The 25,242-nt window shown below is 43.2% G+C and overlaps 2 protein-coding genes across 5 annotated transcripts in view; both read right to left on the reverse strand.

Moving 5' to 3' along the window:
* Positions 1-607: 607 nt before the first annotated feature.
* BFSP2 (beaded filament structural protein 2) lies at positions 608-20,581 on the reverse strand. Its single transcript, XM_074891667.1, has 7 exons — positions 20,126-20,581; positions 11,666-11,748; positions 9,594-9,750; positions 7,127-7,288; positions 2,273-2,404; positions 1,569-1,789; positions 608-753 (listed from the first exon to the last, which is right to left on the reverse strand). The coding sequence occupies exons 1-7, from the start codon at positions 20,579-20,581 to the stop codon at positions 750-752; spliced, it is 1,215 nt and encodes a 404-aa protein (XP_074747768.1). The 3' UTR covers positions 608-749.
* Positions 20,582-24,116: 3,535 nt separating this feature from the next.
* Positions 24,117-25,242, reverse strand: part of TMEM108 (transmembrane protein 108) — a 173,783-nt gene continuing 172,657 nt past the window's right edge. For all 4 annotated transcript variants that reach the window (XM_074891686.1, XM_074891679.1, XM_074891697.1 and 1 more), the window contains one exon: positions 24,117-24,458. In XM_074891686.1, the coding sequence (XP_074747787.1) occupies positions 24,336-24,458 (123 nt within the window). In that variant the 3' untranslated portion in view covers positions 24,117-24,335. The remainder of the gene's footprint in view (positions 24,459-25,242) is intronic.

The raw sequence follows: 25,242 nt of genomic DNA on the forward strand, positions 1-25,242 counted from the left end.
GAAAGAGCCAAGCATATAAAAAATAAAAACTACATCAATATATCAAAAAGTATCACATTTGCACAAACGGACACCCTGGCTAGGACTCTCAGTATACAGTAAAAGGATGTGACCTGGACTGCAGACAGAATTGCTGTTGCTCTCCTGCACCTTCAGCTTTTCGAGAAATTTAGTCTAGAGTTAAAATGTGTTTCTTAAGTACTGCTGGGATGCTCGCATTAGTGCCTATGCTGGTTTATATATTGCATCAAGTTAATAGCACACTTCAACCGCTTCAGCATGATTTTAATTAGATTTCACACTAGTGAGCTGGTGGTCTTGTGACACAACAGTGCGCTTGCCATTTCAATGTGGATGCTGTGTGCACAGTGGCGGGGTAAGTTCAGTCTTGATATATTTGTACTATCAAAAGAAAGCAGTTACTTGCTGGAAAGTGAAGGGCTGTGTTCTTAATCCAACCCCCTTCAGCTATCATGAAAAATACTGGAAGGAAAAAAAGTCAAACGAAAAACCTGATATTCTTTATTTTTATTATAATTTTAACAACATGAGTAAATTGAAATCTGTAAGCAAAGCAATTACATGAGGAGGGTCTAATAAAGTTGTTCAAGCTACAACCTACTTCGATTGTTGAATCAAACTGAATAAAGCAGGCTGCTTTGATGGGTTTTTAGCTTCCACGAACATAATTGGCAGTGACATCTTCTGCTTTTATGGAAATGGTCTTATGTGGGCTGGGAGTTCCATAATCAGCTGAAAGTAAAAAAATAAATAAAAATTGGTCACTACTATACAAATCAGAAAATTGCTGAACCAAGAACTATCCTTAGTTCAGCTGGTGAAATCTCATCAACTGCAGCAGGATCTGATTATAACACAATTTACCCCTGACCTGAGTGGAAGAGCAAGCCAAAATCTGTGGATCAGATTCTCAGATATTTCATGACTAATGGTGATTAAGGATCTTAAAAAAGCCCAAGCAACCCAACCACTGTAAAGGTGTTTACAGATTATTCCCAGAGGACAAATATTAAAGAGTCTGAACTATGTTTCTTCACAAAAGGTACAGTCGGTGGGCCAGATTCTGTCCTTGGACTTCAGGGGGGAACTTGTGTGCTTAGAAAGGGAGCTTCCCCAAGATCACAGCTCTAATATTTAGACGGTATAGTGGGAGGAGGAGGGAAGTCATAATGTAACCAAGGCAGGAAACAACACCACAGCTGCTTTGCAGCCACTAATGTAGCCACCAGATGCTGTAGTAGCTTTTTAATTTCACATCTCAAATCTTCAGGGAAGTGACACTCATAGACCTACTGGTGTATTCCTAAACCTCCTCCTTCCATGGCGGTGCTAGAAACCCCATCTCCAATACATCAGGAATCTCTGCACGACTGGGTTTGGGGTGTTATTCCCCTTTGGCAACTTCTCCAAACCTCACCATCTACCACCCAGCCTTATGAAACACAAGAACCACCCTAGTCCTATTGCTTCCAGCAACCTCACAACCGCCTTCCCAGGGAGCACATGTTCTCCATCCTCGTGGCACACCTGCTTTTAAGGACAAGTACCTGCTTTGTTCTCCATCCAGAAGGCAGTGATATGCAGCAATGTCTTTTTCCAGCTGTTGTTTGCTGGTCAGCAGATTTTCACGATCCCGTTGCTGCTGCTCGGTTTCTACTTTGATTTCTCCCATCTCTGCCTCCAGCTTGGAAATGACAGAGCCTAGGTTCTGCAGTTCGATGTCATGCCAGTGCTTGGCGTCGTATAAAGAGTTCTCCAGACCCCTCTTCTGTAAGGGCAGGACAGCAGACATTAAACCAGTTAGTTTTCATATGCTTCATAGAGATTTTTATTCAGGTTTGGCCAATATCTCTGTGGAATATGCTTAAGTGGAGATGTAGTGTTTTGAGAATTCTTTTCTTTAGACACTTTGAAAAATGTGTATGATCATTACAAAGGTTGAACTACTTTGGTTACAAGGGACAAATATTCTTCACATTGTCAAGTACTACCCACCCAGCAATTTCAGTGAAATTATTATTGAGTATGAAGACAATGAAGATTGAAATTTGGGACCTGGTTGTTAAATGTGGTACATTTAGTGTACCACGTCAGTCAAGAAGAGCCCAGAAATGTCTGGCATCTCTGGAAACAGTATCAGCTGGAAAATGGGATTTATTCTTAAGTCTGCATCCCAAGATGGGAAAGTTTTCCTCAGAAGGCATGTTGAATTCGTACAGAATATACCCACTGAAAACCCAACATTACTTACCAAGGTTCTCAAAGATTCGGTTTCTGCTTGCAAGCTCTGTATTTTGCAGGCTGTTTCATGGAACTCGGTTCTGAGGCCCTCCACCAGCTCTTCCTCCTGGGTTCGCACGGCAGCCGTCGTTTCAGCCTGTTGCTGGTAAAAGATGGTGACTGTTGTCACAGCCTACTCAAATTATGTTTTAGTTTCCTTACATACCAAACTGACAGTTAATATTTTCACAGCTTGTGGCAATTCTGACTTTAAGTTTGATTCCTGTATATTAAATCCTGTGGTTAAACAATTCTGGATACTTCTTAGTGTCAAAATTATCATATTTTCTATGCATTTACTGTAAAATGGCTTATTCATGTAAGTGTATATATTTTATCTATGCCAACAAAAGCTGTTCAGCATTCATACTAGTACATTTAAAATGACCTATAAAAAGAAAATGGTGCTGTAATTCTTCATTTTGTAGCTATACTATAATATTTTTTGGAAGTTAAGTGTTTTCATTTAGTCAGTTGGATTTCAGAAGTAGTCACACCTTGATTTTTCACATAGGATTCTATGAGTCTATAAGTCATATCACAGAGATCAGAAAAATAATGTCTGTTAATTGAATTAAGATATTCTTATACAGGTTCTTGTTGCTTGTGGGTTTTTATATGTATGTAGTTCAGGCTCCCTGAAAATAGGTGAAGGAAAAGGTACCTTAGTAAAAATAAAATGTCTATACTTTTTAATGAGGTCTGAGATCAAGGTTTTCAATCCAGAGCTCTGGGTTCTCTAGCAAGTACAATTCTTCAGTCAAAAGCTACATTTCTTCTGGTTGACGCTAAAGTTAAACTATGCAAAATACTTCCATTCCACTCTGAAAATTCATCTTGACCTTGTCCTGCTTTCCTGATTAGGCATTCATTTATTTTAAAAGTAAGATAAAATTAAAAAAAATCTGGGACCATGCACCAGAAATCATTTTTATAATTGTTTTTTGTACCATTATGTGAACCCCACACCTTGGTCATTGTGAATGAAATAACCTCAGGTGCAAAAGGTCATTTAAGTACCAGTTAAGTCTCAAACAGAATTTGGGATTTATGAACCTGTGTTGCAGAGGGCTGAATTTCAAGCCAAACACCAAAACTTTCCTTTCCAGCAAATTACACGGAGCCTGTGTTTTCCAGAAATACTTCACAGGGGGCTTGTGCTTCAGAGAGACATAATCCCACCTCACTAGTCCTGGTGAACCCAGCCTAATGAAAATGGACCTGCCACTCTGGAGTAATTTGTGTCTCCTAAGTTGTGTTGAGAATGTACTCTGCATGTTATTATGGTACAAGGACTATAAATGCCTCTTTTTAAAGAGATACATAGGGCAGGGTGGGTGCCTTTGCATCTATATTTACAGCCTACACCCATTACCTGAAGCCTGGCATCTCTCATTCACATTTACCCTGCTGATGGCCCAAATGCTACCTGTAAATCCCACTTGCCCTCACCACAGGTGATGTTGAAACTCCTCCAGGAGTTACCCGAAGCTGTCACGACTGCCTGATGTTAGTAATGTGAATGATAGAAAAGGCAGATGGAGTCAATGGAGGTGGCCACATCAGGCCCTAAAGGGGCATGACACAGCGAGTAAGCACACACTGAATGAGCTTGAAAGCTTTTGGTACACACAGGGTTTCCCCATCCTCCTTCCAGGATTACCAGCTGAGTCATTTTAACAGTCCATGTGGAGGGTGATGCTGGGCATGACACTTGGCCTCAGCTTTGGCGTTCCTTCTGTGAAAAGTGCAGATGTAGTCTTTGTGCCCTCTTCACTAAGCAATCAGTTGTTTTCTGGGGCTCTGCCCTTCCTATTCCTGAGATGCTCCACAAGGGAAAGGCTATACTGAACTGTGGTGCCCACAAGCAACTGGATTGATGGAGGGAGAGGGTGAAATCATCCTCCTAAATCTTTATCATTTTGGTGCTTGAGCTCCCTAGGAATGTGTAGATTTCAAGCATGTCTGCACAGTTCTGAGCCAGGAGTTGTGCAAGAGCACCGAATCTCTCATTAGTCTGTTTTTCATGGAATCAAGATAATTAAAGGATGATTAGGGATAGAACAACAACATCCAGGGTCCGATCAGCATGATATCTGCAGAAGAAAAGTGTCTTTCATAAGGTCTTAAGAGTTCTGGGAATGTGGTAGCAAATTAGCAAAGAAGAGTGACACAATTGACATAATTCACAAGATTTTTCAAAACCTTTTACGAGATCTAGCATAGGGGATGACAGAGGAAGCTGTGTAATCATGTGCTCAGGGCAGAGCATTGCCATGGATCAACAGCTGGTCAAGAGACAGGACATGAAGAGAAGGATTAAGGTCTAGTTCCATTATGACAGATACTTAACAGCTTGATGTGTCAAGGTTTACTGCCTTGAGGATGAATCATGAACTATAAGGATTTATGGATGGCAGAAAACAATACAGGTTAGCAATGAGCAGGGGTGGTTTTGTGGAATTGAACTACATGAGTGAACAGCACCACATCATTAAGTAAAGCATTTTTCAGGGGAAAATATTAAATATCTTGCGTGCCTTACAAGGGTTTAAATCACTTGTGTCAGTTCAGGGAAAGGTTTTGAGCATTATGGACAAAAAAGTGAAGAGATCAAACCAATGGCCTTGAGTTTTGAGGTTACTTACTCATCTAAAAAAGTCCCATGTGAAACCCCACTAGGTATGAATGTTAATTGGTATGTTTTGGTGCCTGAATACCCGTGAAAAATCTAGCCAAGACTGCAAATCTAGTCATAAAACAAAGCAAGTGACACAGGGAATTACACAGAAAAGAACAAAAATACTGCCCTGATGTCTAAGTCAGTGCTAGGATGTAATTTGAAATACCTTGGGCTCACCTGGTCACAACTACCCCAAGAGTGAGTCCAGAGACAGGAAATGAAAATATTAGGAACTGAGGAAAACCTCACAGAGAGAGATTGGTAAACTAGTACTGAAGAGCAAAGGAGAGAAGGGAACTGCTCTCCCTACTCTGATGTCACAAAAGAGTGAGGGCAAATTTTTCACAGTGTGGATAACTAAATGGTGCAATTTAGCCACATAAGATGATATAAGTCCACAAACTTAGCTGAGAAAAGCTGAACTCTTGTTATCTGTATAAATAGTAATAATCTGAATAGATCCATATGAGATACAAAACTGTATGAGATACAAAACTGCATCATCTGGGCTTAAGAGAGGTATATTTGGGGACAAAACCCCCTAGAATGTCATACCAGAACCTGCTCAGAACCAGAACTGATCTTCCCATAAATCTGTGATATTCTGATTCTTCCTCCCATTAAAAAAATCACAAAGCAAAACAGGAACAACTTGAACTAGGAAGAACTTAGACTAAGATGGACAAGTAGGGAAGGGGTAAGTATCAAAGACACGATAGTGGGTTCCAGTGATCAGTCTAGTACGAGCTGGCAGTTTTCCCCAAACGATATCTCTAAGCAGCTGAAAGAGCAGATATTGAAGGTATGAAAGAAATAGGAAGAAAGAAGCTGTGAGGGTGTGTTTGCACAGGAGAACGACGAGGAGGTGGAACAATCATGACAGGAAAGTGGGGACACTGAAGAATTTGGTGCCATCAGAGTAATGCTCATTTTGCTGAAACCTGGCAGTGGGCCAGGAACAGTATTTCTGGGGAAAGCTTAGGAGGCTACTGAGGATGCTCTGACTTTTCAGGGCTGCATATGCTTTGTATGGAGGCACTCTCTGGGCTCATGCAGTTTATTACTGTGTCACCGACTTCCTTTGGGCTCTACGAGCTGAAAATCAGGCCCCCACAGATTAACCTTATGAAAACTTTGCTTAGTAGCAGTCTGTCAGGCTCACAAACTTGATGGAACCTCTGGAATAAACTCCTCTGGTTGGCTTCTTGTACATTCCCTAGCACCTTTGGTATCACTTGTCACAGGATTTTTCTTCTTTGTTTTGAAAATAAACACCTACTCGTATATATCTTTACAAACATATTTCTTGCTTTTTTTTCTTGCTGTTTGCCTTCATTACCCCCTACTCCTCTCATGGCAACTCTGTACCATAGAACAGGGTGCGGCTATGTTTTTGCTAAATATTTCTATAGCACAGCTGTAGTTACGTTTTGCTGTGCCATGCTCTGCTGTAATAGCCAACTCAAAATGAGATGGCTACTAACATATAGGATTGTCCACTGAACTTAATGCTTCAGCTCTGCAAAAATACTTACTTCAGCCAGCCACTTTGGAAAAAGAGTGATCTTTCATGACGAGAAAAAGCTGCATATAAAAGGCTGTTTCAGACTCAGCGTCAGGAGAGGACTTTTAAAGGGAATGCCTATTATAATCACTTTTAATTTCTCAGTTAATATCAAATTTTCCTAGTGCTGCCAAAAGAAACAATTTCAAGGCTGTCTAATTAGTGTAGAGCAATGTGTTTTGCCCTTTTGATTTATAGACCCCTGTAAATTGTTCAGTGGAGGAACGGCCCTAGTAAGAAGGGTAATGACTGTGGCTTATCTTAGGCAGAAGGTATCAACTGATTAAGTTTGTTTTTCTTAGCCAACATTTCAGATCTCTTAGAAAGCTCCCACGTATACCTGTGATATCAGCAGGACCATTTTCACCATTGTTTTACTCTGTGCATCCCAAGAAAGCCACTGATATTTATGAGCATATTTTCCCATGGATTTGGGCCAAAATCCTTTAGATTCTTATTATCTTTTTTGTTTCAAGAAAAAAACAAACACTCAACCCTCAAAGTTATTGCAGAGTATTAGACAGATTTTGTGTTTGCTTCAAATCCTGTAATGTTGGAGTGGGTTACAGAGTGCATACCTTGGTACGGAGCAGGGCACCTGTCTCAGCACGATTCTTTTCAATGTCTCTCTCCCAGTGGATTCTGATTTTTTCCAGTATGTCATCCAGGCCACTTCCCATGGGAACATCAAGTTCTTCCAGCTGAGATCCAGCAAGCTGCTTGTATAATACTTTCACATCCTTAAACAAAAACAACAGACATAAAAGAAGGTGAACAGGACAATTGAATGGTAGCTTCAGGCAGGCTCGAGGAAGAGCTCTTTTGGTGCCACGCACAGAGAGAGTAATTAAATTTGGTCCCAAAAGGTGTCTCTACGTTAATGATTTAGTGCACTGGAGAGTTTCATTTTCAGATGTGGATTTGCCTTGCTTCTGCATGGGGAGTCTTGCTGCAGATCTGGGGTACTGGAAGTGGTTTCCCCCTTGGTGGAAGGAGACTGAAGCCCTCCACCAAGGCGCTGCCTGGAGCAGCCCTCTCACAGTGGCAAGTTCCTCCAGCAGTCAGTTTGACGCATGCACACTGCACACCCGGGACCTGAAACCACCGCAACTGTATTGCCAGTAAACCTGCAATGTGGACTTCGGGTCAAGGAGCTAATAACTTGCAGCAAATCAAACCCTGCTCTTCCCTCTCTGCTGCACCATGCATCTACTGGGAGATACAACAAGTTGTGCAAAACAGCAGGATCTCTACAGCCTCACAGCTTGTGTGAGCCACCTGTGCGCTTTTATGCCTGTGCATGTTAGATGAAGAGCACTATCCTTCTCTGTGACACCGTTCTGTTCCTTCTTTACATATAAGTGCTTCAAAAACATGTAAGCAGTAGAGAATTAGTGTGTCTAGAATTGCACATTTAAAGGTAGTGCATCAGTTGTACATTGTATTCAGGAATGCAAGAATAAATGAGATTTGAACATGTATCTGAACCGTCTGGCACCACAATCCTTTTACATCAATCTGTTTATATGTGCTATTGGCATAAGCAAAAAAAAAAGTAGTGTAAAAGCATCTGGGAATTGTATTTGTAAGCAATGGCCCCTGACACTGACAATACTGGAAAAAAATGGATGGGCATTATATGAATTAGGAACCTGCAAGAATGAAAGCCTCAAAATGTGCCCACTCCGAGTTCATAAAAGGACTTGACACGGATTTCCTAGTGGACACACTAAAGGAAAGAAAGGTTTGAAATAGTTCAGGAAAGTCCTTGGGACTTTATTGTGCCAGAGTTCAGCTGCAGTAATTGCAATAGTTGCTTCCAGCCTTTATTCTGTGACCTCTCTTGAGCAGCTTCCCCTGTCACTGCTACCATGGGAAAACCAGGTCTGTGCTGGGGGTAAAGAAAGGAGCATCCTTCCACGCTGCAAGGGCTCCTTGCTGGCTAAATGTGGAGTGAGTAGATCAGTTACAAAGGTGTTCTCGTTATGCCATGTATATGGGCAGAGAACAGCACCAGTGCCAGCTTTTCTGGTTTCATAGCAATCATTGCAATACACGGAGGTTTAAAGGGGATCTTGTGTATTTCTATCAATTTTATGTTTTCTCTGTTATCTAAAACAACTTCCATCTTTCCTATGCCGTGCAGTGGTGCTGAAGCCACTGGTTATTTTCTGCAAAATGCCAGCCTTGGGATCAGACTCATGAAAGTACGGAGGGGATGAAGTAACCTCATCTTGGCAAGCCAAGTCTCCATATGCCTGCCAATGTTGCTGAAATCTTGTGGTTGTAGAAATAACCTGTAAGAAATGTAAGATAGGATAGCGCCTAGCTTCCATGAGCCATCTCAATTCTTTTACTTCTGAGGCATCAGCACAATTGCTTGCTGTCCCTTATGTGGGATTAGTAGTAGCTCCATGTTTGAGCCCCCATCAGTAAAGATGCTGATTTGGGTCCAGTCCTGAAACCCCTGCTGAAGGGAACAAACTACCTTCATGCAAATAATGATGGTGAATGTAATGAGTATGTGGGAAGGTATTGCAAAACTAGGTAACAATGGGCTCCCCTTCTAGGTGCCTGTCCCTGTGAGTTGCTTCAGTGGTACATTGCTCAGGTGAGACTCAGTTTCAGGAACTGAGCAGCTTGATAAGCCAAGCAGGATATTTTCAGAGGAACCTGGTTAATTCTCAGTGTTGGTGCAGCAGGACCAGAGCTTGTTCCCTGCACACACGTATTCTCTTTACCTCTCTGGCTGAGAATCAGACCTCACTGTTGAGATGTCCACATACGTGACTGTGCAACCCCGCGACCATCATGTGGTGTCATATTTATCAGACAAAAGGAATTAAAACTTAAATCTGATCATGCCTCAGAGGTTAGTGCTTTAAGTTAACAGAGAAGAGAGAAATAAGAGCAGGTTTCAGGAGAATCCCCCCACCCAGATGTGGCAGGAGGAGCTTTTTAGTGCTTGCTTTGCATTAGATGTATGATACCAACTGGATGAAACAGGCACATGCTGGCTTTGCAGTGTCCTGAGTCTGGACTTACTTCTTCATGATTCTTTGACAGCAAAGTTAGTTCTTCTTTCATGCTCTCTATCTGACTCTCCAGATCCATTTTCGTTAAATTAGCATCATCGATCACTTTATATAGGGAATTAATTTCATCTTCCACTGCCTTTCTGAATGGCTGCTCATTTTCATACCTGCAGAGGAAAAAAAAAAAAAACCAAACAAAACCTTAATACAGCACAACTCATCAAGAAAAACACTGCTTTTTTTTTTTTTTAAATGACACTGTGCTAATTATCTCGTATGTCCCAGACAAAGGCACAGAAACACAGAAGATATACTCTGCTCTCACCTTGTCTCGCTATACTTGAATTTAACTGCCTGAAGTACCCTGTCATTAACTCAGAGTGTAATAAAATAGGCCAAGTTAGCAGTCTGCACTACAGTGGTTATCAGCCTGATAAGATTCCTGAATAAGCACAGAGAGGCACATGCTCTCTTGCTAGATCTGGTATTTATATACAGTATGACTATGTGTGGCTTTTTCTCTGTTTGTTTGGCTGTAAAATGAGAATAACTGCTCATTCATCTACAAAAAAACTTTTCAGAGCTATGGTTAAAGAAAACATGCACAGATCAAGCATTACTTTTACTAACAGACATGCTGATGGAAATCTGGCCTATGTTCCAGGGTCCCAGTCAAGAACAAATCTCAGTAGTATCAAAATAAAGAGGAAATTTGAATGGTTGGTTTGTCAACTAGAATTGCTGTTAACGCAAATGGCTCATTTCTAAACTGTAGCTGCAATGGTAGGGAAAATTGTGGCAGGCAGTTGCTATTCTACAGCATTGCTTGCTGCATCGTGCCCATTTGCACCTTTTCATTTTAAGCTTTCCATTGAAAATGTGGCTGGGTTGCATGGCGAATCTCCTTGGGTGGGAGGCTTTTGTGTCAAGCCCATCCAGCCTGAGGACCTGGTGTCCAGGGAGGTTAGACAGGGCGGTTGGCAGGTTAGATGGGAGCTGGCTTCATAAACAAGTCCTGCACTCTGCCCCTTGAGAGCCACCTTCCTTGCTGGGAGTTCAACAGCTTGGGAAAGTGGCAGCTGATCCCAGTGAGAATTAGGAGCTTTTAGTATGCAGTGGATTGATTTGGCATTGTTTTTGTTATGTAGACTGCTTGTCCAAGTCAGCTGACATTTTTTAAAAATATTTTTTAAAACTACTTAAAATATGAGTGTAGCTTGCTGGTCTTAAAGCCATAAAGGTACAACAGAGTTGCACCTTTCTGAAATAAAAGGCAAACCTAAGAACATGATTAACACACTTTTTGATATGATTAAATAAAATAACACCAGGGAGACAGAAGTTTAAGGGATGATAAAAATCATAAGAAAAAAAAAATCAATTATTTTGAAATACAGTTTGTGTGACAGATCTTGCAAAAAGCTATTTGTAAATGAAAGAGTCCATTATGAGTAAAAGCTAGAAGGATCATGTCTCCTGAGTAAAATTTAAAGAGCTTCATGCACATGAATGTTAGGCTTTGCAAACAGAAAGACATTAAAGTAGTAGTTTGCCAGTATTTAAGATTTTTTACTATTCATTTATGTCAATAAAGACAAGAAAAATCAGAGCAGTCCATTTGTGTTTTCTTATCTAACATTTCCATGTTGACGTTTGTAGTGTTGCAGTTTTTGCTTTCCAGCTGCTGCAGCAGAATGACTGTTAGCACTTGTGTGGTACTGAAAATTAAAACTAAAATCTAAACTAAAAACTAAAAATCACATGGAAGTTTGCCTTTATAAAATGTCAACCCAAATTTGAATAAATACTGACCTCTCAGTAAGAGATCAATGTCTGTATATCAAAGAATAGCTTAAGTAATTTTGTCAATGCACTTTTTTTAACTATAGATCTTCAAAATCTTCCAAAATAATGTTGGCATCATAATTATTTTGCTGTTACAAAAGCCAGTCAGGTGGTTGAATATGCAACTTAAAATAACAAGCCCATACTACTCACTAAGCATTACCCCCCTATAGAGTAAGCGTTTGCCAATGCAAAGTTTCAAAGAAAGTGGCCAGGTAGGTGCCACCACAAGACTACCTGTCTTTAAAATCTTCAGCACAGGCTTGAATGTTCTCGGTGTGCAGCATAAGACGAGCATTTTCAAGAACTGCTTCGCCCACCTAGAAGAAAGAGACAACAGAGCTCAAGCAATGAAGAACTTCAGCATATTAGCTATATGCACTCTACATGTATCTTAAGCAGATGTATAGCTTTGATTCTGAAAATAAACCTTTAGCCTAGGGCTGTTCAAATGACTCATTCCAGATAATTTAATCAATTAACTTTGTACATATAAATTCACAAATTCTCTGCAAATAGTCTGTAATTTTTCATCAAACTGTTCATTGCTCCTAAGCATTCATCTTCTTGTGGAAACAGATTTATTCTGATCGTCAGCTGGTTGCAAGGGGCAAAATTCAAGGTATGTTCATCACTTAAGTCCCACTTATATTTTCTAGATACAGTTTAAGTAGCACTTATGCAGTTCCTATTCTACTTCCCATATCAGCAGTCCTCTTCAGGGTCGTCCTCTTCAGTGAGCCAAGGAATACTTGTTGCTCATGCCGCCTGCGAGCCGTCCTCAGCTCCCAGAGCGTCGTTTTTCTTCTCTGATGGGATCCTGTAAGCTCTTGCGATAGATATGAGACCTGAGAAGCAGGCAGTCTTCAAAGATTATTACACCGAATGTGAAATGCTTTGGAAAGATTGTGCAAATAAGACTGGTATCATCGCTATGGCTCTGGGGGGGGTTTCTTTAATGCCCAGGAGACACTTGAGGGGTAACCAAACCTGAAAGGCTTGTGACATAGCAGCTTGTTGTGATTCAAGAGGGTTATATAAAATGATAAAAAGGTAAAAAAAGACCACTGCTTGCCCTGGAGTCACACGTGCACTGAACTATGACCGAAGACGTGCTGAATTCGGTACCATGATTAGAGCAATCATCTCTGCAAATAACTATCTGGGAGCTCCAGCCATCCCGTGGTCCATGCCGTCTCTCTGGAGGAGCTAAACTGAACATCTCTTTGGTCTTTTTCAGGAGATACCCATGGAGATATGCAGTTGAATCTAAACCACCGCATGAATAAGAGCAGCTTTTTAAGCGGGCCAGGAGAGTTCTTGAAGCAGAAATCTTTCTTTAGATAATTAAGTCTGCAACTAAATGAGATTGCAAATCCCCTGAAGCACTCAGCTCCCCTGAGGTGAAACAGGCCATGCAATGTGGAGACATCAAGGCTTCGTCCAGACAAGTTATCTCAAGTACCGCAAATGGGATCGTTGCCTTAGTATGGTCCTACCTGTTCTTTGGCCTGCTGCTTGGTGACGGGGTGAAGGTGGACATGCACAGCTGAAGCATTTCTACGTGGTAATTAGCATTCCCCCTCACAAAAAGTGGCTCACTGCTCCAAGTATCTTATAGATGTTTGGACAAACAAATGTGAAATATGTGAAGGCATCTGATAAGGAGAGATCTGGAGGAATAACCTATTCCCCACACTGAGAAGTCCATAATGGATCATGAAGTTAATAGCACTCTGCATCTTTTAAATCTGAGGAGGCATGAGAGTTAAAAAAAGTGGTTTGCTTACTTCTCACCCACTGTTAGAAACAAAAAAGGAAGGTGGCTGTGGCTGGAAGCCTGGGGCTGAATCTCCATTCCTGCCAGCTCCAGCTTGGGGCTTGACTTCCAAAGGAAAGAGAGCTCATGCCATTGCATGGGTGGCCAATTTTTCTTTAATAAATGTAGGATTTCTTGGCCAATTCCAACTGATATGATAGAAGGATAGGCCATCTCAGAGGCATGCAGTTCTAGCGTTTCATGAAAATAGCATCTAGACAGAGAAGAGAGGTCCTGTGAATACTGCTGCTGGGAAAAAAAGCCCCAGTTTTGGCATGAGAAAATTAAGAGAGCACAGCGAATGCGTAGGAGCCAGAGATGTTACGAAAGCCCCAGGTGTGGGCAAAGAGATGGTATCTGATGGCACACCAGCCCACCCTGCTGTGCAGCACACAAGCACAGAAGACTTTCATGTGCTCTCTTGCACACAGAACTGGCTCTTCTTCATCATTCAAACCTTTATTTCCTTCTCTCTGCTTTTTTGCAACCCCACTTTACCAGCACTGGCCTAACTCCCCAACCCCTGGGTTGTCACTTCTGTGGCATTTCAGAGGGCTGAGCAGAGCCAGGACTTTGGAGGAGTACTGCTCTGCTGTCCTTGGGTCCCCTTGCATCAGGAGACCTGACTTTCTCCTGAAAGACGGAGAAAAGACATTTAGTTTTTACATGGCAGCAGCATGAAGGTAGAGGCAGTTCTTTGACTGAAGCTCTGAAGTTTTGTTTTGGTTTGGTTTTTTTTTTCTTGTTTTTTTTTTTTTTTTTCTTCAGAAGTCTTCCTGTCAACTCACACATGTGTGGATCTTCACAGAAGTTTGGTTTTTTGGTTTTTTTTTTTTTTCCTTCCCTGACTCAAATCAGGGAGCAGAAACGCTGCCCTGTGACTTGCCCTGCCCTGTCAAAACAAACCCATTTGTCTGCGAAAGTGAGCCCACACAGTTACAATATCTGACCTAAAGTCTGAGGAAAATTAATGTCTTTGCGGGAATTTGGAACACCCCCCAAGCAAAAGTAACATTAAATCCTGTGAGCTGCACAGTGTCACTCAGAGGTATGTTAATGGCTAAGTTTAGAGGCTGAATCGTGTGTAAAATGGCTTTTGGGCTGCAACAAAAGCAGAAGCAGGGAATAGCTGATGATTTGCCACTGCCTGGATTTCTGCCTGTATATGGAGACAAACTGTTTTTTAAAAGTGCTTTTCAGTAGTAATCTTGTGGGGTTTTTTGAGGCATTTGGGGTGACTTTTTACCTGACCCTCAGTGGACGTCTTTACCAGAACCCTGGTACCATACTCCTGAGGACTCTGTCAATACCCAGCTCCCCTCTTCATAGATCAGCAGCTAATGCCAAATGTTCAGTGAGAAAGTCCAGGACTTTCCAAAACTGCACACAAACCTGAACTGTGCTATGTAAGTAAAAATGGTATAAAAAAGTCTGATGTTTGGAAGGCTTCAGGGATGAGTGTTGTAGTCAGCAGGTGTTAGCCTGTCAGCCCTTGTGGAAATCAGCTGTGTATGCTTTAAATCCAACAGGGAACCTGAAGGATAAATAATTACAGGGTAGTTTCTATCTAGAAACCTGGTTTCCTGAAAAATTCTCCCTGACTTGCATGAGCTGTGAAAGTCCTTTTCTAAGCTTGAGAAGAAGAGATGTAAGACTTCCATCTAGTGGATCTTTTGTTTGATTTAATTCTCCTAATAATCAAACAGCTGGATGCAAACACGCAGCATTAGTGAGATGGATTCGTAGCCACTTTGCTGACGCAGGTACTAAAATGCATGATGCAGCTGTTTAGGAAACACCCTTCTTTGTGTCCATTGGAAATGAGAGGGCTCGCAATGCTGCAAGCACTTGGATATTGCCTCCTCTGCTTGTAAAGCAGAAGGCAACGGCTGTCCTGCCTCACAGGCTTCTGAGAGGCTTAATTCACTGATGATCGTGTGGCATTTAAATGGTCAAGGTGGGAAGTGTTATCAAAATGCAAATATTATTACTAATAATAGCTCCTTTAAGTCACGTATTGTCTTTCAACACTCGCATCTGTGATGCACATACACCTTTTGAACAAGATTTTTTTTTAGCTCTTGAATTAACGCTGAATGTTTGTGGTATAAAGCATCTTAACTAGAAAGCAGCAACAATTTTCTTTGATTTTACCGCAATTTTATGGACATGAAAGCAATTTTAATTTTTAGAAAAAAAACCCCTATCAAAGTCTGCATCAACATATGGCCCATTTACTGGGTTATGACTGGCAGTGAGGAAAACCAGCCACTTCAAGGGAGTTTGCAGACTCCAGCCTTGATAAAGGATGATGTGGTACAGACACTTATGAGGACAACTTATCCTTGATGGCTGGCAATTTTTGATTTTTAACAGACATCTGACCAAGTTTGGAACTGCAAACTTTACTATGCCTTTCAAATTCTTAGCTATGCTTTATCGATAGCTTTGTATACTTTCACTATTCTTACAAATGCCTAATCCCTTTCTGAATGCTGATGAATTTGTGGCCTCAGGTGTGGCCTGTGATAATGAATCTCATGGTTTAATTATTCACGTAATAGAAAATTATCTGGCTTTTAAGGTCACTTCAGTTAAAGCAAATGATGCCTCCGTGGAGAAAGATCAGAAGATACCAGTCTAGTCTTTCCTTCCATGGAAGGAAATACCATATTCCCTGATATCAGCCCATTGCCTCCGACACATTGTAATTCACAGATAAATCAGGCTAAAATCACGCAACCCAGTGCCTGCTGCTCAGATGCCAAGCAGTAAACTTGTCACGCTTTTGGTTACACTTTCTGTGTTGAACCCCTTTCTCAGAGCCTGAAGGAGAAAATCTCAAAGGTAGCAAGAGTGGCATTTGTTGCATCGCCTTGGGAAAGGCAATACCTAGAGAGAGGCGGGGAAGATTGATAGGTCCTTTGCCAATTCCTGCTGCCTCCAGGAAAACACAATTTCATTTAGAGATCGAATATTTTATGAGTAAACAGGACTGCATCAAAGAATTCCTGGTTCTCAAAGCAGGAGATACCTACTGAAGAAACAATCTGTAAAAACAGTAGTGTTGCCTAAGCACCAGAAGACAACCTCACCCCTCCCACCTCACAGCTGTATGTGAAGGTAGTCCGAGGTTATGCTGTTGGAGGTGGCTGAGAGAACATAATTAAAGCTAATTTATTGCCATCCTCTGTATGGCAGTTGACCAAGCTCTGTGCCATTTTGTGGGAGTTTGTTGTGCCCTTAGATCAGCGGCAGAATGCTGTTTCACCTACTTACAGACACTAATCATGCACTGTGTTGCCTTACAGTGTGTTACAGATAATACTCAGCAGCTCTCCTGGCCCCACAGCAAATAAATTACTGGGTGCGAGTCCAAATATGGTGATTCCTTGGGCTGTCAGTCCTGTATACTCTCCAGGCTTAATATTAACACTGAGTAAATGCTGACAGTAAGGCCAGGTGCAAATAAAAGTAACTCTGGAAAAAACTCTGGTGATCTTTCAAATGCTCCCAACTGTGCACAGGAGTCACAGCAGTGATCAAATTGGTCCAGGACATTGATTCCTTCTTCTGCTTTTGTGTTTACTCCTGTGACCTGAACTGTGCTGCCTGCCATCTCATAGACAAAATAAATCTCTGTGTCTCCTATGCAGCCGTAATTGAACGGTCATGGAGGCTGAGCTACCCTCTCCTCTCTGTAAACTTGCTGAGATTATTTCAAGCGTCCATTTTTCCCAGGTACTGTCTTGCTCCCTGGGAAGGAATTGCCATTACAAACAACCTCTTATTCTGCAGAGGAGACACATTTGATTAATTTTCCACAAGAAGACCAGGATGAAGCCTGGAGAAAAGGATTATGCCTGGAGTAAAGTGAGATGAATTTGTATTTCTGACACATGAATTCCTCTCTGCAAGGATTTCTTATTTCCTGAAAAAGGCCTCCCATTTTGCGCCTGTCTCAGTTAGTGTGTGTCCACCTGCTCTGCTAAAAACCAGCTGCCCAGGTGGATAATTAATGCTTGAGCTGGGTAGTGGCTTCCCATCATTCAGCTCCTGTCAGTGATCCCCTGTTGCAGTAATAGCTCTGACAATTGCAATGAATCACGAGTGGTTTTTTTCCCCTGGGGGACCTTCCACTTGTACCCTCCAAGTCACTCGTTGCCACGCTTTTTCCCCTAGCTCTATGTTTGGGAGAAATGCTGGCACCTTGTTGTTATTGCTGGGAGGACAACTACCCCAAATTTGGGATGCTGGGGCACATTGCAGGAAGGGCAGGAGGGAAACGGGACCTCTGGTCCGCTGGTGTCTCTCCTACCCCACTGTGGAGATGGCCCATCACATTTCTGATTTTGGGGCCAGGAGAGTCCTATGTGGACATATCCTTGTCTTCTCACTAGCAGGGCAAGAAGTAGGGGCTCCTGTCTAGACACTCCCCCCCCGCCTCCGTGTATTTTTCTCCACTGCTTCTTATTCAAAAATTGTTCCTATCATGGGTGTTTGGGTTAAAGTGGGTGACTGCTCAAGTGGCTTTCCACCCCAAAACTTTAACAGCTGCTTCATGCGAATGGCACCAAGGGGTTTTATGGCTGCTGGGCATCCCTCCCGGCTGAATGTGCGGGACTGGCTGGGAGTCAAAATGAATCCTCAGATTTTGCAGGAAGCTGAAAAAAGGATATGTCACATTAAGGTAGATGTGGACGTCTACAGAAAATCTAAATATATTTACAAAACTTACATCTAGAAATGTATCTGCCAGGTATCTCTCATTTCTGTTACACCTTGCTCCTGAACACCTTTTACTTTTCCTACTGGGATGCATCATGGCAGGAGGGTACTGACTTTGGGTGATTGCAGCTGTTTCTGCAACAATTGATTTTGATGTTATTTTAATAAATGTGGCAGTTTCAGTGTTGATGCTGGCATACTTTTGCCAATTAGCTCCAGGATGAATGATTTAATTGGTGTTTGGGCTGGATGAGGTCCTACTTTCATTTTTGGTTAGGTGCTTAATATAAAAAAAGAGAAGAAACCTATTAGTCAGAATTGTACATAGCAGCTCAGATTATATCTGAGAAAGTCAAAACCCACTAAGTGATGCCTCTTTTATTGATTTAATTGCAGTAATTTGGAAAACTTTATGTATTCTCTAATGTGTTTTAATAGTTAGATATGAATGATGCTAATCTTCTCTTATTTTCTATGATACTTGCAAATGCTATTACTACATAGCTTTATTCTTCTGATTTTATACAGGAAGAGCCCAATATTCAAGCTAGATTTCATTATGAGCTGCTCTGATTTACTCATAAGAAGGGGAGGTGGAGGCAATGTGGCAGGATAACAATATGAAGAAGGGTGAAAAGGAAAGCAATTTGGGTGAAAAATTATTACATGAATAAGTCCATCTGCACTACAATGTTGGGGTTTCATATAAAGAAGAATCAAACAGTCCTTCCTAAAGTACCTATGCTTCTACTTTTTTGGTCTTAACCATAAACCCCGGTAGGATTTACAGGTGAGGTCTCCAACTGCAAAATGGCCACTCGTCTGGAAAACATGGGATGGTGGCTGCAAAGCATTAACCCCCATCTCACATCAAAGTCCCCCATCTACCTCAGTGAGATGATAGGTTCGAGGGTATGGTTTTGCGTAAGCATCCCAGATTCAGAGCACCCATTGCCTTCAGCAGCTAGTCCCTTCAGGAAGCTTTATAGGATTAGCAGTGGCAATGTCATTTACCAATACAAAAAGATAGCTTTAAAAGTCAGTGCTTAACTGGGCATTTCTGCTGACATGATCTTTGTACAGCAGCTTATGCTGCCACATTCAAGGTTCAGATGACACTTGTAGCGTTCTGGCTGAGGACCTGCCCTAAAAATGCAGCGCACTATAAAAATGCACCCTCTTTCCTATGCCAGAGTAAAGCTCTGGTCAGCCCAAGGCAGAACACACAATTGTCCTGGGGAACTTAAAGTTGTCTTTCAGGTTTTCTGAAGACCTGCCAACAGCATTTTCCGTGCCTGCACAAGTGCTGCCAGGAAGAGATGTGGAAGATGCCAGGCTTCAGCTCTTTGGGGTCCCGTCCGCTCCTGCTGGCTAGAAGTCAAGAAGCCGGGACTCGTGAGGTGCAGTGAGACCTCAGGGGACAGAGCCCTGTGTTCACTTCAAGCAGGATATCAGCCTGCAAAGTCTTACTGGCCTTACTGGTCAGCAAATGGAACTGCTTCTTGTCCATGAGGTCAATACAAACACCATTTTGCACTCCCACAATAAACACTTCCCCGAAGAACCTGCAACCTGCGCTGGTGGGAGTAAGGAATCATGCGGTGGCAAAGGGAAGGAAAGAAATCACTCATTTGTAGCCATATAATTGTTATTTTAAAAATAAATAGAGCTTTTGAAAATGTGATTAAGAAAACGAGGGAATAAAGTAAAAATCTGAATTGCTAATTAAAAAAAAACCAACGTGCTTGTAATGATATCATGTTGAGGGATAAACTAATTCAGTCCTAGTAGTTTTCTTTTAATAATTTTGATGCCTAGTGTAATAGCCACAGCTAAGAAAAAAAAATTAAGAAAAAAAACCCCACCCATTTTAATCAGCCCAGACTATCGCGCCTTGGGGTGCATTTCAATCTCCCCCATGCACAGGATGCCTGAGGCAATTCTCCTGCTTAATAGGCATTTTCCACAACACACTGTGAAATGATAATGCTAATTATCATGAAGATAGATTTAAAACCCTCTGTCTAGGGCTCCGCGCCTTGAAATCAGGCGGCATTCATCATCAGCATCAACCCTCGCCGCTCAGGGTTGCTAATGACTCGTGAAGCTCCCCCCGTCCCTGCTGCTGCCGAAAGCTCTCCGGAACTCACCTGATGGTAAATTGCCTCCCAGTTCTCCCGCAGTGCTCCCCAGCTGCCCACGCTGGCCGCTTTCTTGTCCAGGTAGACTCTGATGTGTTCTTCGAGCTCCTGGTTGACCTGTTCAAGAGCTCGCACCTTCTCGATGTACTCCACCAAGCAGCCATTCAGGCTCTCGTAGGAGAGACCCCTGCCCTTCTCCAGCCCCGGGGCCAGGGGCACAGCGGCGGAGGAGCTGCGCAGACCCTGGAGGAAGACGCTGCTGATGCCCAGGGCTCTGCGGGACACTCGGGTGCCCAAGCTGCTCACGCCACCGGTGGGGACGGTGCCCACGTAGACGCCGGGGGGTCTCGACAGGCTCCCTCCACCTCCGATGCTCACCCGGCGGCCGGGTGGCCCTGAGCTCTCGGCTGTGGAGGAAGAGGGCTGCTGCCCCAAGAAGGACGACCGGCGCCTCGGCAAGGGCATGATGCTGCTCCAGCCCGCCGAGCGTCACCGCTCAGCCCGGCCGCCTCGCCCGGCACTGGCGGGAGGGATGTGCCGAGCCCAGCAGGTTGGGGCTCGCACAGGGTTTCGGCTTTGTGCGATGGCTTTCTGGAAGGGGGGCTTTGTGCTGCCCGGGAGCGCCCGTCACATTGTCCGGGAGGCCGCTGGGTCAGCAATCCCATTTCAGGGGAAATCTCCCTGCTGCTGCTGCTGCAAATGTGGCAGATGAAAAGCACAATGGTGTTTACAGGGACAGCGGAATGGGGATTCAGTGCAACGTACGTGTTTAAAATACCAGCGGTGTTTTCTACACTGACACTCAGATGATTTCCTACCCTTATACCCACAGGTATCTAGACATATATTACAAACGCCTTGGCTGCTAACACCCACACTTTCTCCATACAGAGTCTCCTGCAGCAAGATGTTACCTAAAGACAGCAAAACCCAAACCTTTGAGGAGCCAGCAGGGCCACGGCTGAGCCGAGCCAAGCCAGCCTTTCGCTGCCGCAGCACCTCGAATACTCCCTCGGCCCTGCTGCAGCTTCTGGATTTCTCTGCGCTTTGGCTTCACCACCCGACCAAGGCACGTTGCCCCAAACCCAGCAGATTTTAACTAGGGACAAGCACCCTCATGTCTACCCCTGCTCAGTCAGTTTAATGTCACGTTATCAACTGCACTTGGTCTGTTCAACAAGGGCCCGTTTCACTTTGCATAATGGGGCAACAAAGTGACGCACCTGTGAACTGAAAGAAAAGGGCAAAACAATCCCTGAGACTTATTGCAAGGGATGGGGGAGTTTGCTGCTGCTCTTCTTTTTATGTCACCGCTCTTTAGTGACTAGTGATCAGGTGGGTAGTTTCTAGGTATGTAAGTAGGATCTGTTTATGGTGCAGTGGGATCCTTCACTAGGTACAGCTTTTTCTACCTACACATAGGGATGCTTCACAGCCAGAATGTAGGATTACCGTGTGTGCGTCTTTGTAGGCATGCCTGTAATGTGCTGATGTTGGGCATTGCCCTAATGTGGTGTAGGTTTGTACGGGGGCGGTGGTGAGTCTTTGGTGAGATGGAATACAATCAGATATCCCTGTCTTCCACGGGTACCTAATCCTGGCTCGCCGGGTTGGTGGCTGGAGTCTGTTTCACTTGTTTTTTAACTTTGAGAACTGCGAGACTGCCTACAGTCAGGTCACCATTTCCCAGTTGTGTGAAGGCTAGGAATAGCGCAGCATCTCACAGCTTTGCAAATATTTTTGGCTAGCTTCTAGGCATTCTGCATTTAGATTACCAAGCAAACTGTGCTGGCTAAATGAGAGGAATCCTCCAGTATTTCTTACACAACATTTTCAGTGTATTTGCTCTGTGTCAAATAAAAAAAAACCCCTGCCTTGCAAAAGCAATACAGCACACAGAAAACAAATGTAAAAATATGGACTTTTTTGTAAAGAACTGAATTTAGCTCTCCATCACCTCGTGCTCTCTTTCCTCCTCCCTGTTGAAATAAAAGATGAAGGTTCTCATGGGATTGCTTTTGTTCTTGGCAAGACCCTCAGAAAGTTTTTCCTCTCTAATCAACCAGTGATTTCCAGGAAGCTGTTTCGTATTTGATCATGAGGATCACAAATATCATATTGCGTAGTGTTTATCCCACAGTGAAAAGATATATTCCCAAAGTGCCAATCCATGTCCGTACACAGCCACATCTTCCTGTCTGCCCTGGTCCACTCGTAGAGAAGCGGTGCATTACTCTCTGATGCTGTGCAGAAAATCAAATATCTAGGAGAGCCCCTATAACATTAAATTTTCCAGTTTCAGGAAGCCTGTGGCCCACATTCAGATTTGTGCCTCGGCACAGTAGAAGTGCATGTGTGGGACAGGGAGAGAGGAGGGGTGACAATGCCTCTGTGCCCCCCTGGTCCCAGGGGGAGCCACATCTTGGTCTGATTCCAGCCATCATTTAGTAAAGTTGTCAGATTGCTCTGACTAACCGCAGCCACCAGGACACCGCCAGCAGGTGGGAACAGCTGGACCAGATGTGCTGCTGCTATAATTCCCTTTTCTGGTACCAGCCATGGTTCACCTTGAACAAGGAATATAGTTAATGATGCTACGCTAAACACATCCTTCTCAAACTTCCCTTTCATGCAACCAAGCAATAAACCTGAGCAGCCAATGGCACAGAGCAGCCAGCTGAAGAAGGGGGTGAACTCCCTGCTGCCTCGCAGTCTGCTCCTGATGAAGTGAGGAGAGGTAGAAATAATCTCCAAGGACTGACGGACAGAGGCGGGGAGAGGACAGCTGACACCTCAAAGGACAGAGGCCATTTCACTTGCCAAATGATACAAAAAAGGCAATCTGAGAAGCAAAACTGAAAATTGTACCAATGCTGGGTTACTCAAAGAGAGAGCAGTGATTTAGGCAAAGTCATTCCGTGTTCCATGTTAGCCTCTCCTTGTAACAACCTATTTTCGATCCATCATTTAAGCTTTGTTCACCCCTACTATTCCCCTAACACTATTACAGCCTGCAATCTAGCGCTCAACTGGCTAGGACTGAAATGCCATTTTGCTCTGAAACACTGTGTTTTCATTCCTAAGGGGGGAAGGAAAGTCTCAGAGAGGAGAGGGGGGTATGAGGAAACTTGATTCAATGGCACTAGCAGTCTAAGCACACAAGATAAATAGAATAGTGGGGAAGTGGCAATGTGGTCAAAGCCACAGCACTCGGTGAGAGTCCCTAGTCACCAGATTTCAAGATTTCTGATAAATTCAAAGGTTTCTTTTCCTTTGAAGGGGACATGCTACGTGCCTTCTTTTGAGGCTGTTTGCTCTGCAGGAAAAAATTCAGGACTCACTGGACTGAAACCGAGCAGCTGTGAGTCCAAGGTGCAATGTGGTTAGGACACTTATGCAGGAAAAAAAGTCACTCTTGTCCTTGCTCCTGTAACTGGAACTTGGCTCTCCTGTGTAAGTCTGAAGAAGGTAACATAAAAAAGTCATGGGGCGACATTACTACCCCAATGGGTTTGCTCATGTCTTGAGTGGCCCTGGATCTCATGGGTACATCAGGTTTGTTTATCATCCCACTGTAGCCCAGGTTCCCTGCTCTCCTCCTGCCAAGCTGGCAGACGTTGGCTGTTTTCTACTGAAAGGGGGACTCTGAAGGGCTCATCCCAGCCAGTGCTTAGGCAGTACCGGAGTCACACAAAGGATACAAGACTGCCACATGCCATATGGACTGCTTCTGGCAACTGAGCTGGTCCTGTCTGGTTTGTATTCTAGCTGGGCAGCCTAAAGGAAAGGAGTGACTGAAGTCATTTTATAGTAGGAGAAGGGACAGTCACTGAGCAGGAATGCCCACAGCCAGGCTGTGTGATGTCATGGGGATGCAGGATGCTGTATCCAACACATGCTGCCTGCACCAGAACCAGCCTTACCCAATATTCTTCCAGACCAAGTATATTTAGCAGCAGATTGTAAATCACAGTGAAGAAAACAGCCCATCTGACAGGTGTTTTGCTTAGAAATACCTTTATTTTATAAAGCCACAGTTTGTTCTGTAAAGTTTTACCACACTTATAAAAAAGGGGCTGACAATTCTGAGGGAGAAAAGAAAAGCTGAAAACGTTTCTTGTAATTCAGGGTTACACAAAGGTTATATTTATAATATATATATTTATTTATAATTTGGAGACAGTAGATATGAAACTGCAATATGCGGGCAGCTGTGGGGTCATATTTCAGAGACTTGCTCGTGTCCCACAAATAGTGTTTCTTGACAGAATGGGTTCACGAGGACCATCCCACTGTCACGGTAGTCGCCGTTGGCAGGGGAGCGCGGCTCAGAGAGGTGGTCCTAGGAGAAAGACAGAGAAGCAGGATGAGCCCTTCACACTCCTCACCCTCCATGAGCACACAGGGCACTCCGCTGCCCTATGCGAATGCACGTGAGGAACGGACAGCTATTTTTATTGCTTCTTCCAATCCTCCAAAAGTGCCTGAATTTTGGGGGCTGCAGCTCCTGGAGAGCTAAGTTTGGTGAGCCCGTTTTGCTCTTCTTCAGGCAGTAGGAGCTGTGAGAGAAGAGCTCCTCTGATAGTCAGGCTGATTCTTTCTCAGTCTGGGGAGCCAGAATTCAGACACACCAAACTTCAGGTCCCTTAGCAGAATTTGAGCTTTCATGTTTCCTTTTTTTTTTTTTTTTTTTTCACTTTCATGACACACTGGAAGTTTCCTGTCTATCAGCTGGGCTTGACTCCTCAAAGATGCATTTTCAGCTTCTTTTTAAGATCATAAAACCACATATATGGTTCCAAACTACCTGAGCATGCCCCAGTTCAGTCATGTTCTGATCAGTTTCAGCGACTCAGATGTCAGATTTTGGAGACCAGCCAATATGTGAATAGGCCTAGCATCTGATTCTTGGTAAGTCTAGACCACGTCCTACCTTAGCTTGAGGAACATGATTGCCAGCAAAGTGGGGTTAATGAAGTGACTGTGAGTGCTTGTCTGATCACATCTCAGAGGTTCCTTTCTAAATACTTTTTTTTAATGAGTTAGTCAGCTAGCTGATCTGAAAATCACTTTAGCATAAACCCAACTCTCCACTGTTTCTAGGTTTTAAATACCTTTGAACTAAG

This window comes from Strix uralensis, chromosome 1, assembly GCF_047716275.1.
Source record: "Strix uralensis isolate ZFMK-TIS-50842 chromosome 1, bStrUra1, whole genome shotgun sequence".
Lineage (NCBI taxonomy): Eukaryota > Metazoa > Chordata > Aves > Strigiformes > Strigidae > Strix > Strix uralensis.